The 22,854-nt window shown below is 40.6% G+C and overlaps 1 protein-coding gene across 1 annotated transcript in view; it reads left to right on the top strand.

The window, feature by feature from the left end:
• LOC121953255 (connector enhancer of kinase suppressor of ras 3-like) overlaps nt 1-22,854 on the top strand; it is a 60,881-nt gene that overhangs the window by 31,668 nt on the left and 6,359 nt on the right. Inside the window, exons 5-17 of the mRNA XM_042500242.1 lie at nt 1,382-1,423; nt 2,265-2,384; nt 2,566-2,625; nt 4,942-5,010; nt 5,144-5,290; nt 7,323-7,447; nt 7,873-8,060; nt 8,171-8,257; nt 9,741-9,991; nt 12,328-12,365; nt 14,974-15,016; nt 21,840-21,893; nt 22,380-22,419. Coding sequence (XP_042356176.1) covers nt 1,382-1,423; nt 2,265-2,384; nt 2,566-2,625; nt 4,942-5,010; nt 5,144-5,290; nt 7,323-7,447; nt 7,873-8,060; nt 8,171-8,257; nt 9,741-9,991; nt 12,328-12,365; nt 14,974-15,016; nt 21,840-21,893; nt 22,380-22,419 — 1,264 coding nt within the window. The remainder of the gene's footprint in view (nt 1-1,381; nt 1,424-2,264; nt 2,385-2,565; nt 2,626-4,941; nt 5,011-5,143; nt 5,291-7,322; nt 7,448-7,872; nt 8,061-8,170; nt 8,258-9,740; nt 9,992-12,327; nt 12,366-14,973; nt 15,017-21,839; nt 21,894-22,379; nt 22,420-22,854) is intronic.

The following is a 22,854-nucleotide window of genomic DNA, read 5'->3' as shown; positions in this document are numbered from 1 at the left end:
CATAGCCAAATTCTTTCTGAAACCACCAGAAGTTCTTGGCTGCCTATAGACAATTTATCGTGAGGAAACATACGTTTGGGACCAGTATATGTCAAATGAAACCAATTATGATTGTTTTTTTCCTACTTATTTATATTGGATTTTCATTTTTTTCCCCCCAAGTAAGGGAAATGTGGCAAAGGCACGTGTATATAACTTTACCAAAGGAGCTTAGTCAAAAGAGGCACTCAAACACAGAATATAATATTTAGGGAGCCTAGGATGTACCCTGCTTTGATGTGAAGCCATCGCTCACGGCCACAGACAGTCATGCGAATCCTGTCAATGCAAACAAACTAACAGTATGACAAGCCAAGTGTGTTTGAAAACAGACGCTCCCCTTTAGCCCAGTGGAATGTGCAAGCTATGGAAATATGGAAAAACTTGCACGACCCCCATTCGCTGTCTGCACAATGGATTTACAAAAAGCAACAGAGCTGGCTTTGTACATGGCACATGCCCGTGCATGTCACTACTAACACCGCAAGGGCCATAACACCAGTATCCCTTTATTTTGCACTGACATCAGCTTGTGACGCCTCTGGAGAAACTGGAGACTTGGTGAAGTAGATTTTCTTTTCTCTCCAGTTTTGACAGAAGCATTTCACCTGTGTTTTGATGGATGGCTTCCCTTGGGGCTTTCCCAGCAGAGAGACAATTTCATAAACAGGCATGGGCCCCCCACACGCACAATGAACCCCCCACCCCCAGACCTTACCAGGGGCCCTTTCACCACTAAAAACACAGTTGTCAGGGGAGGCTGTTGCCTCAGCTGTGGCCGGTCCAGCTGCAGTCTATGAGTGCTGTGTTGGGACACTCTGAGGGGACGCTGGTCAGTCTCTCAGCTGACTTTGCAGATTTTATCATTGGTTCCTTCCCCCAAACAACCAAGATCACTGCTACTGTGTCTCCACTAGCCCACCCACTTTCAACTATGGAAGGCAGTGATGCATTCACAGAAAACCAAAGCTCTGTTTGGATGAGGGACTTTCTGAACATCATTACATGTTTACTCCCATTGTTTCCCACCATGTCATCTGCACATTTTTACTGTATGAGCATTAGTATGGTATTTACGTTCCAATTTAGTACTGAATCAGACCAGGCATTATGCAATTATAGCTCCCCCAGAATTTAGGCAGAGAGGTAATTTGAATCTTAAAGCTGTTTATTTGAGGCTGTTCTCCATTTTTCTCAGTTCTATATCTGGAATGCTGATTATATCGTATTTACCCAACCCCTATACTTTTTCTTCCTCTTTCGCCGTTGAATAACCTCTTCGTCTTCCCTGTTGTTTACTGCTCACAAGCCTAATCTGTCATCACTGTCTTCTGTGTGACAGGACTGCAGTGTTTACGAGATGGAGGAGAAGATCCTGGAAGTTGTAAGTATACTGTATCTCTTCTCTGTGTTTCTCCTAATGTAAACTTAATGAGACCCTGAGGTTCTCATACAGGAAAAGGTCTGGTAGATCGTTTGGGTGTTTGTCTTTTAACAAAGAGATTGGGTGACATGCTCTCAGTAGCAAGGTCGGTTTGTGAGTGAATAGCGCAGACCCATCTATAGGATTGCCAGCAGAGGAGGCGGCTCTAATACGCCCCAGCCATCAATCAATGTTTCCTGTGGCTGACACTCTCCAGACCCCATGGGCTAATACTGGGCTTCCTCTAGCACTCTGTCTCTCTCAGACAACCCAAGAGAAGTCAACGTTAGAACCAAGTTCCTCTTTGTCCATTTCTTTGTTTCATGCTCAGCTAAAATGTACAACCATGTGTTCAAAACTAAATGCATGTGCCTGAGACGAGACATCAGAGAAAAGACCCCTCTAATGATGATAAATAGCAGTTTTTGTCCTGAAACAAGCAAGGAAGAAGGGTGGCGTTCACAGGACTGATTTCAGGGTTGTGTGTGTGCACTGGTACGTCCTGTTAATAGCACACTAATGGTCCCTTTTAGCCTTGCACTAAACATGAGCATTATACAAACACAGAGACGTGTACACAGGGAGTAAGGCGACTAACTGATGAAGGATAAGGTCTGGGCGTCACGAGTGTCACGAGCAGCGCTGTAGCCTGACTTGTTCCAACCTGTACAACACACAATGGTTATTAAATGCACCATTAGAGGATTTAGCACAGCGCTTATAATCACTGTGAGAAGTTTATTTGAGTCCTCTGCTTCTTACTTTGTTCACTGATGCATTTATTTTGCTTTGTCCTCTGCAGTCTAAGATTTTGAACAACATCTGTGATCAGACCGTGAGAACCACCTCTGACCCCCTGATGAGCCAGTCGGCCTGCTTGGAGGAAGTCCAGCTGACCAATATCAAACCAGGAGAGGGTCTGGTAAGGAATGCTGGGAGCTTTTTCCCATCCCTAAACCTAATATCAGCCTTATGGAATTGAAAACCAGGAATGCATGCAATGTGTGTCAAATTGTGACCCTCGCATCTCAGTCATACATTTCCCTCCCTCTGGGAATATTGTGCTTGTACTGAAAATGTTGTTGGTTTTCTATCTGCCCCAGGGGATGTATATCAAGTCTACCTACGATGGGTTACATGTCATCACAGGAACCACAGAACATGTAAGTATGACAATATGCTGACCACATAAATACATTAAGCACCTTTTCATGCACCGACAAAACAGTAAGAGAGACTGGTTGTAGTCCAGTGTGAAGCAGTTGGCCAGTGGCATTGCTGCACATCATATGTCTTATGTCATACTGGTCCTTCCATGCAGACTCACCCAGAATTCAAAACATTTGCCAGTCTGTGTCATGGAATTTCTCCAGAATCGTAAAGTGCATGTGGTCCATGTATGTAGGTTGTGTACTTACAACAGAGGCTGGGGTTAAATTCACACATGGAGCCCCTATGCTGCATGTCATCCCCTCTCCCTTCTCTCCTGTCATTGTTCATGTGTATATCAGTAAAGGCAAAAACACCAATATATGAGCTTAATATCATCGTATGTGCCATTCTCAATATATGTATTCAAAGCTTCACCAGTTGCTTTTGTTTTTCTGGACTGGGCTGAAATTTGTACGTTTGAGGAGTTTTAAGGAAGTTTTAAGGAAATCAAATAATGAAAAAAAAAAACAAATTTACCCTAACAAACTTTGGTTTTCAAAAATGTATATCTATATCTAGTTTTCATTCTCTTGCAACCAAATTTTGTTTCTCTCTCTTGTTTTATTTGTGTTGATTTTTTTAAAAAAAATGTGGTCGAATATTAATATTTATTGCAGATTTATAAAGAAATTAAAGACGAAAATGCTCCTAATATAGTGCATGTGTGTAGTGAAAAATGCCAGTGTCTCAAAGGTTATCCAAGTAATTTACCAGGAAGTCTGTATGACGGAGGTAATAGAAAGATTTTTTTACATGAACTGGAGTTGCTGGGTGAGTTGGTATGGAATGACCCATTTGTCCTTGTTTTTTTTTTTTATTTTAAGTGGCCAACTTAGAAATTCCTTTATTACTGCACATTACTGTTAAGAACAGGCTTTTGATATTGCTGAAAAAACAGATCACGCTCATCCTCCTCCTCACCTTCCTCTTCTTTCTCCTCCTCCACCGAGGGCACACGAACTTAACTGAAGGAGTGTAGCTCATCCGTAAAGGGAATTGTTTGTGATATTTACCGATTACTGGAATAGAGAAAAAACAGCCTCCACAACAAGAAATCCTCCCATTTCACCACACTGAGACAACCAGTTAGTGACTAACACACCAGCATCACTGCTACGGTTGGATCTTCACGCCTCCGGTCCGTAATTGTGAATCAGGACCTGAATCATCACCAGTAATGACTAGATAATCCCGTTTGACATCTGTGTGACAAAAAAAAAAAAACAATTCAACTGATATTCATACACGCAGAGGGTGTTTGTGTTTTCTCACGATTTGAACTCTGACTTTTTGTTCATCAGATATTTGCACACTGAATAGATCATTTTAAAGAAAGACAGTTTAAATCACACAGGAAGCGGCAATAAAGTAACTCTGATTTCAACAAGGTTTTGTAAATAGTATATTGTGTTTTAGGAGTAAGTGTCAGTGTTTTATTAAAGGGTTAGATCTGAGTTTTTTGTGAGGTTGTATGAGATACATATCTATAGCCTGTGAATTACCCACAGTGTATAGAAGCAAACAGGAGTTGCGCATTGCAAGCTGAGCGATGTAGTGCTGTGGATGGGGTTGGCAGCAAAATGTATTTTAGCAACCTAAAAACATCAGTACAGTGTAAGTGTACACTATATTTAGAATATTTTTCATCCCTTTACCTTACCGTCAGAAGGCCCTTTTCGACGGAGAATTAAAGCCGTTAACAGTGCTCTCTTCAACACCAAACTCCATTGACAAAAACAATGATTTTACCTTGCAAAACACGGACGTTGCTGGTCTACCGCTCCCTTAATCAGAAAGTTTGTTTTTTATTGTGTGACTTTGTTGTTTAAAGTGGTTATTTCGGATTCACCAAAGTCACACAATTACACAAAAAAAACTAACCAATCAGCAGTAGACTGTGTTGTGTGAGGTAAAATCACAGGTTTTTTTCAACTGAGTCTGGTGGCTTCAAAGAAAGCATAGATGGACATATCGGCTTCAGTTTTCTGTTAGAAATTGCTTTCTGGTGGTAAGGCATAAATATTCTAAATATAGCTTTTACTGAAGCTGATATGAATTATTTTAGGTGGTTCAAATCCAGATCCATCCAGATTAGTATATTGTACTTTTGTGTGCTTCTCCAAACTTTGCGCCGCCATCCACCATCTACTGTAGGTAATACACACTGACTATGTGTACGTGCCTCATACCATCTCCCCTCAAAAAATCAGGAATATCCCTTTGAAGTGGTTTATCAGGATTTGACCTTTACTCTGTTTGTTCTTCAGTCACCTGCAGACCTGACCAGGAAGATCCATGCTGGTGATGAGGTGATCCAGGTCAACCTGCAGACAGTGGTAAGAACCTTTTTATTTGGTCCTTATATATATATATATATATTCAGCTACACACACTGTCGATTTAATTACACACTATAAATGTTAATGTTGTACTAACAGAGTGTTTTGGGGATTCGCTCCTGTTACTCAGGTGGGCTGGCAGCTGAAAAACCTGGTCGTCAAACTGAGGGAGGATCCCAAAGGTGTTGTTCTTCTCCTTAAGAAGAGGCCCACAGGCACAACAGGTTTCACCCCCGCCCCACTCAAGAACATGCGCTGGAAGCCCCCGGTACCACAGGTAGGTGCACACACAGCTGACACACATCCTCCTTTCATTATGGAACATCAACAAAAGCCTGCGTGTTTATTCATTGTCAACCAATTATCAGCTTTTTAGGGAGTTGGCTCTAAAATGGCAAGTTCAGACAAGTGTCACAGAGCCACCCTGAAAGTGCTGCCGGCTGAATTGAATACAGCATTGAGTGTTTCTTCATGCAAAACATCAGAGGCAAACAAAATCCCATGATGTCATACAGTCTTAAGAGATAGAGCTGGAAGCCTGCAGTATTGGAGTCTGGTTAGATTGTATCTAGTTTATTAGGAAGACATTGTCCAGATGTTGCTATCAAATGAACAGAATGGGAATTCAAGTATTTCACGGATATAAAGAAGGACCTCACATAATACTAGACTGTCTCTGCAGTAGAAAGACACATACTTTTCAAACCGGTGCTACATGACCAAAGAAAACAGAGAAAAAAAGGGTTCTTTTGCTTAAGAAGTAGAAAACGTAGGATTGCTAGAATGCTAATGTGGAATGGTCCTCGTCAGCGCTGGTCTGTGTGAAAATGGCGGCCAGCCGGATCTCATTTTTGTGTTAAGCAATAAGCTTAAAAATGTTTCTGAAAACATTTTAGGTGAGGAATATGCAACTCAGTGACGGAATCTTGGTTTATATTTGATCAGTGCTGCACAGTTTCACTGTGCAGGAAGCAATATGGTGCCCACTTCCTCTTTTACTTAGTCTTGCCATTACGGCAAAACGGGGCATTAAAAAACGTTTCTGAAAACATTTAAGATGAGACATATGCAGTGCAGTAACATAGTCTGGGTTAAGATTTGATCAGCACTACCTAGTGTTACCATTTGATATTATTTTGGTCCGAGTTAGAGCCAGCGAAGCTCCTCCAAAAGACGTTATTTGCGTAATTTGGAGGAGTGAGGAGGGATATCCAAGCATTGGTGAGATGGAAAGGAAGAGGAACGTTTACCACAGTTCATCTGCACATACTACCCACATAACTTTGACACAAAGCTGGTTGAAAATCTGCGAAGTATCCCTTTAAATCATGCTATTTGGTTTCACCCTCTTTTTAAGAGCAACGCCCCAAATGCGTATTGTTTAAAGAGAGGTCAAGGGTCGCTAATAAGTATCATACTAATAAGGTTATGCCACTGTAATTTAATTTGGTGATCTCCCTCGTGTGAACACATTAGGCTTAACTTGGCTTTTAACCACATCTCTGCACCTGAGTCCCCTTTAACAGTCAGCGAGACAATAAACTCGTTGTAAACTAAGACTACCAAATTTCAGGCCCTGATATTGTCTCATCATGCGTAGCCTGTTTTATAGCCTGAGAAGGCAAGATGAGAAGATATCAGATAAGAGTGGGTTTCTCAAAACAACAAAAGAGCCTCTCAACACAAAGGTGGCCCATGTCAACATTGTCAGCAGCATCTTGTTTTAACAAGTCGTCAGGGGTATCAGAGTTAGACATCTGAGTTTATCTGAGATAATACGGCTCCAGAAGGCAAAACAGAGACAAATCATACACCCTGATTCAGGAATGAATGACACTGCCTCAGTTAATACTGTATAATTTCAACACATGGGAGCTATTTGCGAAAGGAAACAGGGGAAATGATTCATGAGATTCTGAATCGGATGTTTAGTTTGTCATTAATATATCACGTCTACAACGCTACATCGTCAGACGTATCATTTAGGTCTGATGAGAATGGCGGCGAATAGGAGTCGTACTCTAGTCAAGGGCACGATGTTGTTGAGTGTTGGGAAACATAACTGTGGTAAATGAGTACAGTTTTAAGTACATGTCTCGCGGGCTATTTTGGACTTCACTTACAATCTTTCCATACCTCAAACAAGAAGGTTTATACTGAGGGAGACACACACAAGCACTTAAATGTCTCACCACATGTGGTAAACTCCTCCCAGCTGCCAGCAAGTCATATTTAGTCTTAAGAAACCAAAAAGCAATGACTTCATTTATTTTCAACTGATATCGATCTCTTGTGCTGTATTTTTTCAGAACAATTCCTCCTTGATCAGAGCCCAGTCGCCCTGCAGCTCAGCCAACGGATCAACCAAAAAGGAGAAGCCGGCCATCCTGGACTTGTATATTCCACCTCCTCCTCCGATGCCATACACCCCACGGTGAGTTGTCCTATTTCATCTGCCAAGCTTTTTATTTGACGAGGTTTAGTTTTGTTCAACAAGTTCTAAAAGGATGATAATGAGTGTGTCCTGGACTCGTGACCGCCTCACCTCCCTCCCCTCCTACTGCACATTCTGTTCTGCATGTCTTCAGCCCACTCTGCTCGCACCAGTCCCACCACAATCCTTATGCAATGACTTTTTCATCTTCCACCTCCAGGAAGATGGCACAATGTGGTCACATTTGCTTTAAAGGCTAGAGACTGAATTTAAATACAAACTTTGCAGCCTTGTTGTTTATTTATCTGGAATTACAGTTACACAACAGTATTTTCTTGCTAATCATCCCAATGGTGCTTTATCTAGTAAACTAGAGTGGGATGTTGTGCTATAATAAATGAATGACCATCTGTTTCTCCACGCAGTGAGGGGAGAACGGACTCCTTCTGCAGCATTAGTAAAAGACCAAAGGGCTCTGAGTCACCCAACTCCTATCTGGACCAGGAGAGCAGAAGACGCTGCACCATCGCAGATTATGACAAGCTAAGCGTGGGCTGTCCCATTGAGGCCAACGTGATCCAGCCCAGAATGAGGGAGCACAAATCCTCGCGTGGTCAGTACTTCTTCATTCAGGGAATGTTGTAAACACCCCACTTGTGGTCACTGAAAAAAAATATGATCTTAAAATAGTGCATTTGATGAATATTAAACTCTTTCGTTTAGGGAAGCCGCGGCCCCTTTCCATGCCAGTGGACACCTCCGCTGGAATAGTCGATCCTTACGCTAAGCCTTGGGCACAAGGGAAAAAAGGTATGTACGAGCATGCTTTTAATTTCGGGTAAAACCCTGTTACTCCAAGATTACGTCTTTATTTTTTGATGATATTCGTTCATACTCACGGTTCGTACAAATTTCGAGCAACAAAGCTACAAAACAGAGAAGCATAGCAATCTACACTGTCATCAACTCACTTACAAGTGACATCCTGCACATTAATGTGGAGTCTGTATATTAGAAGATAACCACTATAAGGCTAGAAAAAGATTGTGACATCACTGCCAGTGATGGCAAATTTGCAACCAATTAAAAATACTTTCAAAGTGTATTTTTCCAGTAGTCTTCAGCACTTTTCAACCATTACATGCATCCACTCTATGATTTAAAAAATGCTTAAATTAATAAAGCATGCATTATTTAAGGCTAGCTGACCCCCCCACCCCCATTTACAGTCTTTATGCTAAGTTAAGCTAACATACCGTTTTCTCCAGCTCCGTAGAAAAACAGACTAAGGTTAAAACTAGCAATTATTTTCAAGATTATTAATCTGCACATTATTGTTTGGTCAATAAAATGTCAGAAAATAGTCCACTGTAATTTTCCTGAGCCCAAGGTGAAATCTTCAAATGATGACTTAATCTAACTAGATGTAGATGGTGTTTTGCCAGATGGTGGTCTAGTTACCGAACCACTGCAATTTGTTTTTTTTCTTTTGAAAGTCGCAGTGTGCAGGAGTTTGTCTGCAAATTTGTCTTTGTTTTGGAAGTAGATGCATTAAATGTTTTTTGTTTTTTTTTTGAGAAGATCCAACCAGCACAGGGGCAAAAAGGCAAGACCTTGTAATTAACTGAAGAATGAAAATAAGAGTACTCATTAAAACCACAAACTGCAGAAATGCTTCCATAAGTGAGGATACACCAGACACAAGATAAAACCTATAGATAAAAATATAAAAATAAATAAACATACTGTTAATAATAAGGAAATAAATAAATGAAATACCCTTAATAACAGATAAAAGGTAAATAAAAGGATATAAGTACAAATAACAATAAATAAAAATGGTAAAAATAATAAAACAATATATCATCTAGTAAAACAATAACACAGACTAAAATGTATTAATAAGTGGTCAATAAATAAATAAATGGCAAAAGTTCAATTAAAAGCCAAACCAAAAAGATAGGTATTGAATTTGCTTTTAAAAAAATATCGATCCCCTCTGCTGCCCTCAGGTCTTCAGGCAGGCTGTTCCACAAACGTGGACCATAGTAACAAAAGGATGCCCGACCGTGAGATTTCATTCAAACTTTTGGGACTTCTAAAAGGCCACTGCCAGAAGACCTGTGAGTTCAAGGGGGCTCATAAGATAAAAGCAGATCTGATAAATAACTAGGACCAAGACCATTAAGAGCTTTAAAAACCTAATAAAAGGATATTAAAATCAATCCTGAAACACACTGGGAGCCAGTTATTGCTGTTTATGAGCTGACTCCTCATTGTCTCTCTGCCTCAGGAGAAGACCTCCTGTACAGATACCTGAGCAATGAGAGGATCCCCACCATCGCCGAGGAGGTGCCCTCAGTGTCTCCACCCTACAGGCCAGCCGGGGAGCGTCAGCTCGTCAGAGTGGACCACATCAGGGGCAGCCGCTACTACTCCAACTCAGACCTCCACAACAGCGCCACCATCCCCTACCAGGATGACATCAAAAAAGCCCCCGTAGGCCCCGCCTCCAAGCGCGCAACGGCAGAACGCTCACTACTGGTCAGTTGGATCACGCGGCTTAAGCTATTGACTCACTGATGATGCGCTTCCTGTCCGGGGCTTCCTGTTCCTGTCTTTAATCCTTCCTCAGTGCCTTTGATTTTTTAACGTCCAGCTGTTTTTTTGGCAGCTTCGGGCTTTCTCACACTCCTCTCTCCCCCCCAACCTCCATGTTTCCCTGGTGTTACTACTACTACCAACTACTACTCCTCAACCAAACTTGCTTTTGTAGTACTCACTACATTACATCATCACCCCTTTAACTCTGCCTACAACCCTCCTCGTCTCTGACTAGAAGTCCCATCTCTGCCTCAAGAAGACACAGTTTGTTCAGGTTTAGGACACTTTGGCCTTTGCGTGCCGTCTCTGGACTCCTCTGTACATATTAAGCTATGTCATGTTTCAGTTGAAATGCTCTCTGGTACCGTTATTTAATACTTCAGAAAACTTGCCTGATATCACTTTGGCTATTTGCTTATTTTAATTTCATTTGCATAAATAAGTTATAAAAAAAAATACAGCATATTTTGTTAGTGAAACTGTGCTTTAACTATACATGTTACTGATTTTTTTTCTCAGATGAAACTTTTGTGATCAGTTAGTTACATCACCCTCTACCAAAGGTTGCCTCTTGTAAGCTATGCATAAACATCCGAGAGGTTTTTTATAGTCACTTTAGCTGACAATGCTGCATTGGTTGGTAAAAGGATGTTTATATGGTGTCACTAGCAAATATTTGTGCTGGTTTTACAGCTATGCACTCTATTTCAGTAAACTTTTACATCCTGTGTTCCAGTTTACCCTGCAATTACCCACCTAAAAGGCCTATACGTGCAGCTGGTTGGCAGTAATTCATGGTCTTTTTAAGCCAGTGATTTTTGAACCAATCTTTTAGGACACACTGGTCTAATGGCCTTCTATTAGCTCACAGATCACAAGAGACAGAATGACAGTATTATTTAAGAAAACACAGGGAAGAAGTGTCTGTTGTTGCTTAATCTGCCTTTTGTAAGTTTTGAATAGCGTTTTATTAAAAATTGCAGTTCATGTCAGTCATCTTTTGTATTGTCTTTATTTTACCAGTGGGTGTGGACTTACTGTTAAGCATGTGGGGTGATATATATTAATCTGAAAAGTACATTGCTCAACTATGCTGTTCAGGTATCTGTTAACATACTCAACAATGCCATATTTTATTGCAAATCTGTTAGTGAAGGAAAGCATTAACAATCATTGACTTCCACTGAATACAGGACCAAACTATCGACCCTGCCGGCTTTCTAACCTGCTTTGACCTTTGAGGCGAACCCTTCTCCTGTTTTTTAAGCATGTGGTGAAACAGGATAGCTCATGTCAAGCTACCTTTTCTCCACATCTCACACGGTGATGGTTATGCAACTGCTTCCCTCTTTGATGAACTTTAAATTCCAGCTGGGCAACCATATGGTCAAAGCAGGTTATTCCATCAGGGGGATCTTATTGCTGCACATATGTTGCCTTTTAAACATTTAAAAGCAAGGTTAGGATTACTTTGTCTGACAGCTTTCTGCCGTTTTCATTGATTTGAAGAAGCATTTGCCTGCAGAGGATCAGCATCTCTCATGCTGGGACTGAAGATCTGACTGCTGTCAACAAAGACCCGCCACTCACCTCTTTCCCCCTTCGCCTGTGTTTCTCTGTGCATGAATCTGCCGATGGTGATGGGCCTCTTTTCTTATCTTTCCTCCACTTTGTCTTCCTTGTGTCTCGCTCTGTCCAAGCTTGCCAAGCTATAGTCGCCTGCGGTCCTCACTAATATGCACTTTCTGAAAACCTGTGGTCTGCCTAAATACTACCTGCGCTCTGTTTAACCCACTGCTAAGTTTGCTAACCACTAACGTGTTATGCCTGCACATCAGAAATGGTCACATGGAAATGATGGGCTTAATTATTGGTAGTTTGTGCATGTGGAAGACTTTTTTTATGTTAATTGATCACAAATCACAGATAGAGATATCAATGCGATGAATGTTTAGTCCTTTTTTTTTTATTTCATTTTATTTTCTCATTCCGAAGAAAGTTTGTAATCGGGATTGAACGCGTCATACTATTAAAAGTTTAGAATTTTGCTGCCTGCAAGATAAGATGCTGCAGTTTTACAGTTAAAGTATCACTGCTAAAGTAACATATTGTTTACTATAAGCAAAATCACCCAAATATTCTTAAAATGAGCACTTACCAAAAGGGTATGTTGCATAACATCTCAAACGAACTAAGGCTTTCAGAGAGAGCAACTACACCGGAGTGAGTACTCCATCGCCAACATGTGTTAACCCATGAATCTCTATGTATCACAGGGACCTGACTGGCACTCTAGCAGTGACTTCCTCAATCGGTGAGTTCCCCCTCGTCTCCCACACACACACATACATGTAACACCGCTTAGTCTGTAGGTCACATGGGAAACATAAGACCACGGTGGGTGTAATTTTCCAACAGGGAGTGACAGTGAGCAGGCTGTGGAATCTTTTCAAAACAAGCTACAGGGTGCAGGGTCAGTGGGTGGGCTGCTTTTATGATCAGGGGAAATATGCCAAAGATAACCAGGCTAGGATTCATACACGGCAGAGAGAGATAAACAGATGGTGACAGCTGTAAGGTAAAAACTATGCAATATCTGTCCAAGTGTGATGGTATTTCAGTTGTTTAATGGTAGGGTATTTAGTTATCTTAGTCAGTTTGTGTTTGTGGCTTTTAGGAATTACAACAAGATGGTTAGAACTGATCTCCTACACAAAGCATCATGGCTCTGCTTCAGCGTGACAATCAAATATAAAGAAACAATAATTCCCTATTAGATTTCCCTACCTAATCAGAGCAATTGTTTAATGGTAGGGTATTCATTTAAATCATTTGATTTGTGCCTGTGGCTTTTAGGGACTGCAAAGAGATGGTTAGAACTGATCCCTGCGACACAAAGTATTACTGCTTGGCCTCAGCCTGACAACCAAAAATCAAAAACAAAAAATACCTTTTAGATTTTCTTATTTATTCAGCAATTTTTAATGGTCAGATATTAATTCATTTTAGTTAATTTGTAACTGTAGCGTTTACAAACTGCAACAAGATGGTTAGTGCCGAGCTCCTCTTACACAAATATCATGGATTTGCTTCAGCCTGAAAATCAAAAGCAAAGAAACAATAAGCCCCTATTAGATTTCCCTATCTAATCAGCACCATTGTTTAATGGCAGGGTATTATTTAATCTTAGTCAATTTGTAACTATGGCCTTTAGGAAATTGATAAGATGGACACAGCTTATCCACGGAACGCATCACAGCTCTGCTTCAGCCTGACAACCAAAAATAAACATTAAAAAAATCCCTATTAGATTACCCTATCTAATCAGAGTAATTGTTTAATGATAGGGTATTTATTAATCTTAGTTAATCTGTGAAGATGCAATTAGGAGCTGCAACAAGATGGTTAAAACGGATCTCCTCTGACACAAAGCATCATGGCTCTGCTTCTGCCTGACAGTCAAAAGTGAAGAAACTATTTGTTCTCTATTAGATTTTCCCATCAAACTTCTTTTTTTTTTACAAGCCAAACTTTTTTGGCTTGTAAGCAATGCTTGCAGTATTGAAAATTGATTATGCTCAGCTTCATCAGACCTGAGCAGATAAATCATGGTCATTATCTTGGAGCAGTACCAACCTTTAACACTCCTTTTGAATGCTAAATCAAATCAGAGCTTATTAATAAATCATATTTCACTGTTTTTAAAGACATTATCTCTCATACCAATGTATCCATCCCTTGCCATCCACCCCCGAGACACCTTCACACACTGCAGCATCTTTAGAAATGTCACTGTTATGACAAATTCTGATTCTTCTACGCTCCCAACTATAAATAACCACATCCCACTGCATAAATATGACGACATCCAAGAATTGCTGTTCCTCCGTCTCCCCATCCGTGGTTCCCTGTATCTCCTCTGGTCTTGGATGTAGGGCCTGAGGAGGTGTGACTCCCCACATTAACACTGTGATCAATGACTAAACGCCCTGCACAATACCCCCACCCTCTCCGGCAGTTTTATTTTAAGAGCCGCACACAAACGCGTGACATCCGGTTTGCTGCACGCTCGATCAAAACACATTACTCACATTTAGGATATATCGAGAGATGCTATTGTAAATCTTGCAGATACGCAGTTGAGTCATCGTCGGTGGAGGTCTATAAACATGTGGCACTGATGCAGTTACAGGGGGGTTGACTGACAGGGGATTTAATCATGTGTCATATTAATTTTGGCTTGTTAACCCGTAAAAATACTGAACAGTTTTTCCCCCATGACAAAGCATAAAATGTGACGGTGCATCAGTTTTAATTCTATGTCATTTGTCAAAACTATCAATTTGGTTATCTACAAAATAATCTGCGTGGGTGGGAGAGGAGAGCGTGTCAACAGAAGTATTTGAAGTCACAACAACTAAAAAGAAAACCGTCTGTATTTCTTACAGTAAACTAGTAATTTAAGGAGGAGACAAAGATGTGAAAATTTATGGATGACAGGAGGAGGATTCCAAAAATGGCGAAAGGCAGGAAAAACGAGCTTGAGACAATTTCATACCCTGAAATTGCAGGGTGTGGCCCCGGTTGAGGTAAATCGAGTATTCTGAGCATTGGGAACAAGTTACATGACTACCCATGCCGCTGTGGCTGGTTGCCAAATGCATTATCAGAAGCACTGGCAACCAAATGCCAATTCTTTAACGGTCTCTGTGGGATCTGCTTCACTCAGGCCTGAGCTCAGTCAGAACATAGATAAAAATCTTTGCAATAAGTATGTGTTTGAAATTTTCATTAAAACACTTGTGTCTGATCCAAAGTAAGACAGCTAGATGAAGCTTCTTGGTACTGCTTGACCTCAGCTTTAATGGTCTCTTTAAAACCCAGTAAGTGTTGACTTTAATGTTTCTTCTTTGTTCTTACAGATATAATCAACCGCAAATTCGATCCTGGTCCTTCTCTCAAGCAGTAAGTATATATCGTGTTGGGTTAGTCTGTCTAAACGTGACTGCTATCAATCCCACTGATGAAAAAAGGATGTGGTCATGCAGTATGTGCAAGTGTTTGCCTACATCTGTGCGAGTGATTGAGTTAGTCCGCTGTGAAATGTGTGGAATACCACTGGCCTTGGCAGGAGGAGGTGAAACTGAGAGCCTCAATTACAGGCTCATTACATTTCACACACAGATGTGACAACAAACATACTTTGTCGAGCTCTCTCTATCAAACACAAACCACCAGACCAGTCTACAGCAAGGCAACGTGCAGATCATGTGATAGCTCTTGTCTGAGGCTGAAGCCTCTGTCAGTTTGAATCCACACCATGAAACTCTTTCATTTTAGCCATGTGGCTCCAGGGATGGCAATGTTTGTCTGTCTGTCACTCCACCGCTTTGGACCTGAGAATGTCTCACCAACTACTGGATGGATTTTTGTGAACAGACATTACTATTTCCCTTACGATAAATTGTAATAACTTTGGGGATTTCTTTTAGGGACAGATAGCTCTCATGCTGTTTATTAGTTGCAGTGGAGTGGAGTGTGGTGGAGTGGTGAAGTGTTGGAGATATCAGAGATGTCTGCCTTCTCTCCAGTATAATACAACCAGATGGCACTTGGCTTGTGATGCTCTAAGAGCCAAAAAAAACCCTTAAACATTGATGTTTCTTTTCAGAATGCATGACCCAGTTACTCAAGATAATCCACAGACCTTGTTGTGAGCAGTTTCTTAGGCACTACTTTCTTTCCACAAAACTACACCCGCCAATGGCAGCACCACACAAAAGAAAGCGTGCATCTACAGTACTGCTAACTCACCTAGCAAGTTGGAGGATGCCATGAATATTTACATCTCATGCTGTGTTAAGCCTGAGCCTCTCTGCCATGAGTAAATGCAAACTTACTTCTGCACCCTCATTCAGTTGGCAGGTGTAGTTTGGTAGAAATAAGTTCCCACGTGAAAATGCTCACACCAAAGTCTGTGGATTAATTTCAGTAACCGAGTCATGACTTCTGGAAAGAGACATAGCTTTTGAGTTTTTTTCAGATGTATTTTTTGCCGCTTTGAACACCACAAGCCATCGAGTTCCGTTATATTGCAGAGACAGCAGATCAGCATCTGTACAGACAATATCTACAGCACTCTGCAGCTCACACCAAAACAATCTGGATTGATAAATAGTACTAAAGGGTCGAGGAGAAATGTATTTTTTTATTTTGGGGCAAACTGTTACTTTAATGTTTCATCTTTCAGATTTTTTGTTTCCTCAGAATTTCATGTCATGACCAAATATAGCTACAAAACTCACAACAATCCCATCAGGCTAAGCTTTGTGTTAAGAGCTAATTAGTAAATGTTAGCATGCCAAAGCAGACAAACTAATACAGGGGTGGCCAGATTAGATAATGTGAAAATAATGATAATGTGGGGGCCAGCTGCTTCTCACATCATACGGGTTATTACATTTAAAGAAGATCGCATATAAATAACAAAAACACGACTGTTTTATCTTTATAAGTGAAAAAGTATTCAACTATCCCTTGCCCTCGATGTCGACTTTATGCTTCTTTGACGTGGCTATTTCTGCTGCCTTGCAGGAAATATGGAGTTAGTTAAATGTTAGTTTGCCTTTTTACTGTCTGCTTATGAAAATACATTAGTGACGCCTACACAGTTCCTACATGGTGCATGTCTACAAACTGTATGATTGTCCTGCCATTGAGAGGTGAACAAAAAAATGCAAAGCGATCTTGCTTGATTAACCAATAATGTGTTAATCATTCAGTATATTTTGAAAGACAAGCTGAGGGCCATTTAAAATTGGTCCAAGGGCCACAATTTGGCCTACAGACTTTGGACATGACTGAACTAATCACATGGTTAACATTAAACATGCTAAACATCAGCATGTTGTCACTGTGAGCATGTTAGCTAGTTGACATTAGCATTTAGCTCAAAGCAGTGCCTCACAGAGCAGCCAGCATGGCTGTAGAAGCTTTGCCTGCTCCTCATTGCACGTGCTACAAGTGTAAATTGACGTGCATCTATTGGCTGTGGCAGATGCGGAAATGAAATGAGCAAACTAAGGATCCGTTTGCCATCTTTGCACACGCAAAGAGGACATATACCACAGTACCATGAGTTACTGTCAGTGGCACATAGGGGTCAGATGGATTAGGCACACAGTCAGTCATGACATGTGGACAAATCACATTTGTACAGATTTATGATCCAACGGTGACCAAACAAGAAAACCTTGACCCTTTTGTCAGCGTCTGTATAGCATAGAAGAGGTGATACAAGGATACTTTACTGCTTTTGTTCTTTTGGGTTATTTATGTAGGTGCTTTAACATACACCTGCTGCAAAGAAAACAAATTCACTTCAAATCCTTATTAACTGTCATTTTTATACTGCATTTAGAGTTAGAACAACTCAGTTAGCTCACAGAGCAAAATCTAAACTGAGGTGGTGACCGATATCAGGGCAACTGGGCAGTTACTACCAACAGCAAGTGAAGGACATGCAGTGCTGTCAAACTGAGCAAGCTAGAATTTGATATCATTTCCAGCCCTGCGCCCTTCCCCCTTTACACTGTGTGAGATTCCCCTGCTGCTCATTTCTTTCCGTCTCACACACACACACACACACACACAGAGTTTCTGGGTGGGAGGGGGGGCATTAGCTAAGTGCCGTGACAATTCTCAGCATGGATCATGATGGGAGATTCAGTGCTACAATGGTGTGACCAATTTGCATTCCCATGAATCCTTCAGGCCTTTGACACGAGTCGCAGGCAAAATTACCTCACTTCCACCCAAACACAGCTTCAGCGAAATGCCCCTTTAAATCAACCCAAAGTGGCATGCTGAGGCGTTTTCCCTCATCACAGACACGGGAAGAGTGTGAATTGTGTCGAAATCTTTTATTTAATTCAACACATTTAATTGAAATGTCAAAAGGAGAGCTTTTGGGGGGTTAGGGTCAGCACAAGGGAGTCACTTGATATTGATGTGAAAGATAGGATGACAAATGGGAGGGGAGGCAGAGAGAGGAAGCTACAGTGTGAGAATGTGAGAGATATAAAGGGGAGGGGGTCTCTTCATAGTCTCTTCATTCCACTCGCTGCATTACAATAGCAAGTGGAAAGAGAGAAGAGGCCCCTGTCTATTTAAGCAGAAATGAAATGGAGACTATAATAACGCAGGACTCAAGAATGTGTCTGCTGGTTTACCGCCATCCCAGCACAGACGAACATAGAACAAGAACATCCAAACCTCTGCACAGATACAGCTCGAGCAGTGATGTTATGGCTACAAACCCAGCGAAGGGTGTTGATAGCCAGGCCACAGCCTCCTGAATCATGAGTGGACTCTGTAACATGAAACACTTATTTTTCTGCCTATTTCTGGAAGAAACCATGGTGTATTTTATGATTTTGAAAGCAATAAAATGAAAAAAAAAGCTTTGTAGCATCCATCTAACTGGGTCCAGTGACACCCCCAGAAATGATTAATAGGGGTGGCCAGATGGGACCACTGAGAATCTAAAAACTAAAAGCCACAACTGAATTTTAGGACTTAACATACAATATTTAAGTAGGCTTGTTGAAAACTCTGCCAATATGAGAGTTAAGGAATCGCATACTGATAAAGTTTGGTTTCTTATTTCACAGTTCTATTGCCCCAGCTACTATTTATCTTGTGTGCACACACTAATACCAGTACGGCTAACATTTTGAGGTCCACAACAATCCTGTTTTAATTTGTTATGTATCTATACATGCTTGACAATTGATTCTTCAAATAGGCTGGTTGTCCTTTTAGAGACAAATATAAAGCTTTAATTTGATGTCCTGGGATTGTAATGAACAGAACATTTACTAGAAACAAGCCTTGTTGATTTTAGGGAAGACTTGTAGGTACCCATTGAATCCATTTTCATTCAGATATCTTGAGGTTAGAGTTCAAGGAACCCTTTAACAATGGCCAGTTCTCCCCAGAATATAGACCAACTTAATTAATGAGCCCCCTAGAAACTAGACACAGATAGATAGATAGATAGATAGATAGATAGATAGATAGATAGATAGATAGATAGATAGACTGATTGATCATAAAGATGTTTTTTTTATTATTCAAATAAGTTTTCAGCACTGTAGTGCTCAATTTAAAATGCACTTTTGTCACTTAATAACGCTTAAACACAAATGTTATTTTTCTGTAGAGCAAAACAAATGTGAAACCCTAATTTATTTGCCACTACATGTCCCTCTCTATCCCCACGTTCACTTTCTGCTGTTGTTTTGGTGTCTCGAGCACGGATGTAGTGAGGTCTCGAGGCTGTTACATAGCGGTAACTTAGCGACGCTTCGTGGTCATAAGTGGGAACTGCGAGGAATTTCTGAATTAAACTCTTCATTTCACTTGAGTGTAACACGATAACGATGCAACAACAGCTTAAAAGTGTTGTTGCATTCATGTAAAAGTTTGCCCCCGCTGTTTGTATCACGTCAGTTTGGGTGTTACCTTGTTATAGGTGAAGGAAGGGAGTAACACCCTATGTGGTCCCAACTGAAACCGGCTCAGCTCGCCTTCAGTCTCCTTTGTGTTTTTGAGACATGCTCGCCAAAGTTTGGTCAGACTTTGAGCAGAGCTTTCGGGTCAGTCTGCTGTCGTTGAGGTTGTGGTGGCAGGTAAAGTCACACAAAATTAATTAGTTTTGTTTAAAAAATGTCGGAAAATGATTAATTTGCTTACAGGCGAGGTTTTTGGCTAGCAAGGCCACTAACATTAAAGCTGGACACAAAACAGTAATGGCTAACGACCAGACTACATGATCATTTTTAGGATTTCAGGATTTTATAACGTATAAATTCCGTGTGAATTGCTCTTGAATGTTTGTGACAGTCGTTTAAAGTGCTGTTTGAGTAGTGAAATTACAAATAATTTAATATTTTACTAGTAATATATATTTTACTAATAAGGTTACTTTGAACATTTAACATGTTAAACATTTAACAAATCAAGTCGTGTTTTAGGTTTTCAAAATGTAAAAATGCTAACATTAGCTTTAGATTTTATATTTAAAAACGCTTTTTACATAGGCTATATTTTAAGTATGTGAAATGCATTTTTTACCTACCATTTCCTGTTTTTGTAGCTTTTTTTGTGTTTATTTTGTTTTTTGAATAGATTACAATATTTATTTAAATTTTTATTTGGTACAGCAAACAAACTTGCATAATTCACATCAACTCTGTGATGCTTTGGTTCATACCTACTCCTTCTGAAAAGCTCTGTTTTCATTGTGTTTTGAAAAGAGACAAAAATAAAGTAGGTGCAGATGGTATGTGGTTTACAGTTAGCTGCCGAATGCAGTGACCTGAGCTAGAAAGGTAAATGTTTCTTGATTTTTTGTTGCTCAGTCCAGTCAAATATTACACTGACATCTGCAGAAACATTTTTGAGTCGGGATCTCAAAGCTAAAATTACACTTAACCTTTCACATCTGCAAAAAAAAATCCAACAGGAACTTAGTTACTTAAAACATGCACACACAGAGACTCAGGCCTGTGCTGTGGTTTATGTGGTGATCATCATCGAGCTCCCACAGGCAGCCAGTTTACTCAAACACCCGGAAAATGAGATGTGATGCATTTGTGTTGTGCAACATAGACACACACACACACACACACTGGTACACAGAGGGTTAGTGTAGATAAGAGAGTGACTAGTGGTTTGCTTTAGTGTGTGAGCTGTGAGAGTGACAGAGGATACGATACTTAACTGTCTTTCGACTTGAAGTAAATCTGTGACAGTCTTAGAGTACCAGGTATGACTCTCTCTCTCTTCTTTTGTGGTTCTCGCACTGAACATTTTTAGATAGAGTTTGTGGTGAGTGATTGAATGCAAACAGCTGCCGCTGGACTTGAACTCAGGACCCTTTGAGCAGACTGCCACCTGGGCTTTTGCATTTCCTGACCTGAGTTCTGTTTTTTCTTGTGTATTGCTCAATCTGACTTGCTATCATGTCACGCTTGTATGAGATATAGGCTATTTGGGAAGTGTAACGGGTGGTTAAGATCGCTTATTTGTATGAAATCATACCAACATTTTTGCTTTTTTGTATCACGGAAAGCTTTTCGACAGTGGCAAGCTGTTACATGTTTGGTATTGTGTGTCTGTGATTTTCCCTCTGTCTTTATTGGGCAGCTTTGTCACTTCACAAATAAGGAACTTAAGTGCGTAAAGGAAGTTAGTCCATAAAGGCAAGATTTCTCAATATCTTTTATCACTCTTCATTTATGCAGATAAATTGCAATATGCAGTGTTTTTCTCTGTGCTTGACACTGAGAAAGGGCTGTTGTTATGAGGTGTTATACTCATAAGAATATTTTTAATCATAAATTCATTAAAGTGGTGTAGGTGGGTATGTGTCATAGATTGAACTGCTGACCGTGACCATCGTGACAGTGTGATTCAATGTTACTTATGAGCATCAACTTTTCTGGTTTTCAACCTTTTTTTCAGATACTGCTTCCCATTTCCATTGATGGAATAATTCTGCTTTTTCTTCTCACTTTCAGTACTTATTTGTGTGTATTTTATTCACTCTGAAAAAAAGGGGAAAAAAAAGACAAACGCTGTCTGTGCAGTTTGCCCGTGATGTCACTTCCCCTTTTCTTGTAGAGCAAAGAATTGCTCACTTTCTGCCCATTTATCTGTGGGTAGTAATATTGTCAAATTAGGCGTCTGTCAATAAGGTGTTTTTTTTTTGGTTTTTCGACAGGCTGCGTTCCCCATATCTGTGCCCCCTTCCATGGCTGCCGATGACTACAACCCTGTAAGTGTTTCTTCCTTTTTTTGTGTCTGACAGAGGTTTGCTTGTTCTCGCAATTAACGAAATAGAAACCCTGCTCTCCGTTTAATGGTGAGGCTACTTCTGCTTCTCCTATTTCATGATAACAAAGTTAAATATTTATAGCAACACAGGTTTATACTGGTGCAGAGTTTGGTTTCTTTTAGTGTTTTAGTTTAATTTTAGAAGGAGCAAAAGCATTTACTAGAAAAGAGACCAAAAGATCAAAGACAAAGCACAAGACAGAGAGGCAAGTCACAGATGAGGATGTTAGAGAGGACTGGGGGTGTGCTAATGTGTGTGGAGAGATAGAGAGGCAAAATGCATGTGACACTCGGGCTGAGAAACAGGATGTTCCAGGCAGCCTCTTCTTCTCAGCTGTGGGGTCTGAGACTGTTAATGCTTTCCTCTCGTCTCCTGCCTCTGACACTCTGACCTAACGTTTGCCTCCTCTGCTCTCCTCCCAAAAAGGTCTCCCTGCGACACAAATCCAAGAGGAAGACTCGAGGAGGTAAGTTGTCACCCTTGAGCTCTCATCACTTTGTCTCAGTGTGTGCCCTCAACTGTAATTTGGACCCTCTGTGGGCGTGTGTCAAGTGGCAGGGCAATTGGTGTGTGTAGAGGGCTTTAGACAATGCTCAGTTACTTTCACTTCAGTTCTTCCTTATTTTAGCTTTTTGTGCCAGTGTCTTAGATTTTTCTAAGAAGCTGACTTGACTTTTATCTTATGATTATCTCAAGCTGATTCATAACGCGAACAGGTAGGCTGAACGTGGCATAGCATTCTCTGAATTCTGCATGCTGTGTGGGTTTGTTAAGTGTTATTTTTAGAATTCATTTGGTTATTGACCAAACTCAACCGGTGACCTATTTCGACTCTAATGGAAATGTTTTAGCTGCGAGGATTTCAGACGCTGCAACTTGCTTCCTCTAATGCTACACATGC

This window comes from Plectropomus leopardus, chromosome 14, assembly GCF_008729295.1.
Source record: "Plectropomus leopardus isolate mb chromosome 14, YSFRI_Pleo_2.0, whole genome shotgun sequence".
NCBI classification, from domain to species: Eukaryota; Metazoa; Chordata; class Actinopteri; order Perciformes; family Serranidae; genus Plectropomus; species Plectropomus leopardus.
This window is presented reverse-complemented; position numbering and strand designations above follow the sequence as displayed.